Source organism: Austrofundulus limnaeus, unplaced genomic scaffold, assembly GCF_001266775.1.
Source record: "Austrofundulus limnaeus strain Quisiro unplaced genomic scaffold, Austrofundulus_limnaeus-1.0 Scaffold101, whole genome shotgun sequence".
NCBI lineage: Eukaryota > Metazoa > Chordata > Actinopteri > Cyprinodontiformes > Rivulidae > Austrofundulus > Austrofundulus limnaeus.
The window spans coordinates 1,575,430-1,577,547 of NW_013952503.1; the positions used below are offsets into that span (position 1 = coordinate 1,575,430).

A 2,118-nucleotide genomic window follows, 5' to 3' on the forward strand; every position below is an offset into this window, starting at 1 on the left:
AAATTTTACTTACTTACTTACTTACTTACTTACTTACTTACTTACTTACTTACTTACTTACTTACTTACTTACTTACTTACTTACTTACTTACTTACTTTCTTACTTACTTACTTACTTACTTACTTACTTTCTTACTTTCTTACTTACTTACTTACTTACTTACTTAAAAAATTTTTCATAATCTATTGTTAACGGTGGAAAAGTCTGAAAACCTAAAACAAACATAAAAATTGGAGCTGTTAGAATCAGTACCAAAACTTGTAGTTCTCCACAAATAATCACCTCAAACTGAAACAGAAAAGGGAGGTAAATGACAACAGCAGAGAGTGGAAAGAATGACACAATGACTGAGTGATGGCCACGTATAAAACTAGCACGTGATGATGGCATCACAGAGACGAGTTGGCTGAACCTTTCCTTTTCTTTTATTTGTTGCTATGATTTTTTTTTTACATCCTGCTGTTAACCACTTCAGATTAACAAGCACATGTTCCATAGGTTCTGTGCACATGAGGCTAAAATATCAAATTACTATAAAACCATTTTTACTGAGAGCCTCTTCAAAGCTGCGGTTCCAGTGTGCAGTGAGTGACCTGTCACAGTCATRTTAATCTGCTAATGTAAGAAAAATACTGTTATACTGCCTAAGAAGAATGGCTGCAAAATGTTTCACATTTCTAACGTGGTGTTTTCATGTGTGTGTTTAAACTAGCATAAAGTAAGATTCAGGGTTTGTGCCTACATCATCATGTTCTCCATGCTGTTCGAACACTTCCAAATGGCTCCAGTGGCAGCAGCCAGGAGCTGCTTGTTGTCTGATTTCCTGAGCAGTAAGACCAGAGGATGCAGGCCTTTGTATTTGCACACCAGCTCACAGGTTTTTTTGTCCTCCAAACACTGCAACCCAAATGAAGGAATAACATTATCATYAACGGATTCCGTTTCTTTTCTCCACTACATTAAACCTTACATCGACCAGTGCACATGGAAAGAAGTCTGGTACCTTRAAGATTGCACTGGCACAATGCATCTGTAGCTCATCATTGTCCCGGCTCAGGATTTTCACCAAGTCCTTCATCATGCCTTCAGTAATTATGGCAGTCCTGACCTTTTCCTGTGGGAACATCAGATCAYATGCAGTAGGCATGGATAAATCTTACATTACAACTGTGCATTTCTTTATGTGGTAAACATTTCTTCACCTTCTCCTGCTAAAGTTCAGACTTTTYATATTTTCTATGAATATGTAAAACATACATATATCTATTTTTCAGAAATGTGTATTTCTATCATGATTCTTGGTTCTCTGTGTTTTATTTTGTAAAGGGACTATGAATAGTCAGTAGCTTATGTTTTGAGATATTATTGTTGCCTAATAATGATTATTTCATCAATGAAGTACTACAATATGAACTTGTGTTAATTTATAAAAGCAATAACAGTTGGACTCAGACTTTTAGGTTACATAGAATAGAAACAGGTGTGAGTTGCATGGCTGCCCTCACCTCTGTGGCACATTCCTGCAGGGTGCCCACAACAGGGATCAGCATGCTCTCATGTGGAGATTTTAGCAGGCGTCCCAGCAGAGGGAYGGCCCCGGCTTGCAGAATGGCCTTCTTGTTTTTGGTACTCTTGCTGCAGCTCCACAGAGCTAAGACCCCACAGCGAACCACCTCCATGTCCATACTCAGGTTTGCATTAGGCTTGGCTGAATTAGGGATGCAGTCTAGCAGCTTTACCTGATCAGAGAGAGAGAGGCCCCCAGACTTATGAGTCAACAAACTCAAACAGTAAAATGTGTGCAGACGAGGTGTTTCAGTAGAAAACCACCAGGAAGTCATTCAGAAAATCTCTGTCAACCTGACATGAATTCTCAGTAAGTTTGGGTGATAATGAGAAACGTGTTGGTCATGATTAAGAGGGTCATTTCAGTTATAATACCACCTAGGCTCAGGCGGTATGAAGGTACAGAGGGTAAAATAAGTATTGAACATGTCACCATTTTTCTCAGTAAATATATTATTAGAGGTACTAATGACATGAAATTTTCACCAGATGTTGGTAACAACCCAAGTGATCCATACGTAAATCAAACCAAAAATGTCCAGAAATGAAG

General features: G+C 38.4%; 1 protein-coding gene across 1 annotated transcript in view; it reads right to left on the reverse strand.

Moving 5' to 3' along the window:
- odad2 (outer dynein arm docking complex subunit 2) overlaps positions 1-2,118 on the reverse strand; it is a 41,548-nt gene that overhangs the window by 27,264 nt on the left and 12,166 nt on the right. The window contains exons 6-8 of the mRNA XM_014013400.1: positions 1,508-1,741; positions 1,006-1,116; positions 745-899 (exon numbers count right to left, since the gene is read on the reverse strand). Of these exons, the coding sequence (XP_013868854.1) occupies positions 745-899; positions 1,006-1,116; positions 1,508-1,741 (500 nt within the window). The remainder of the gene's footprint in view (positions 1-744; positions 900-1,005; positions 1,117-1,507; positions 1,742-2,118) is intronic.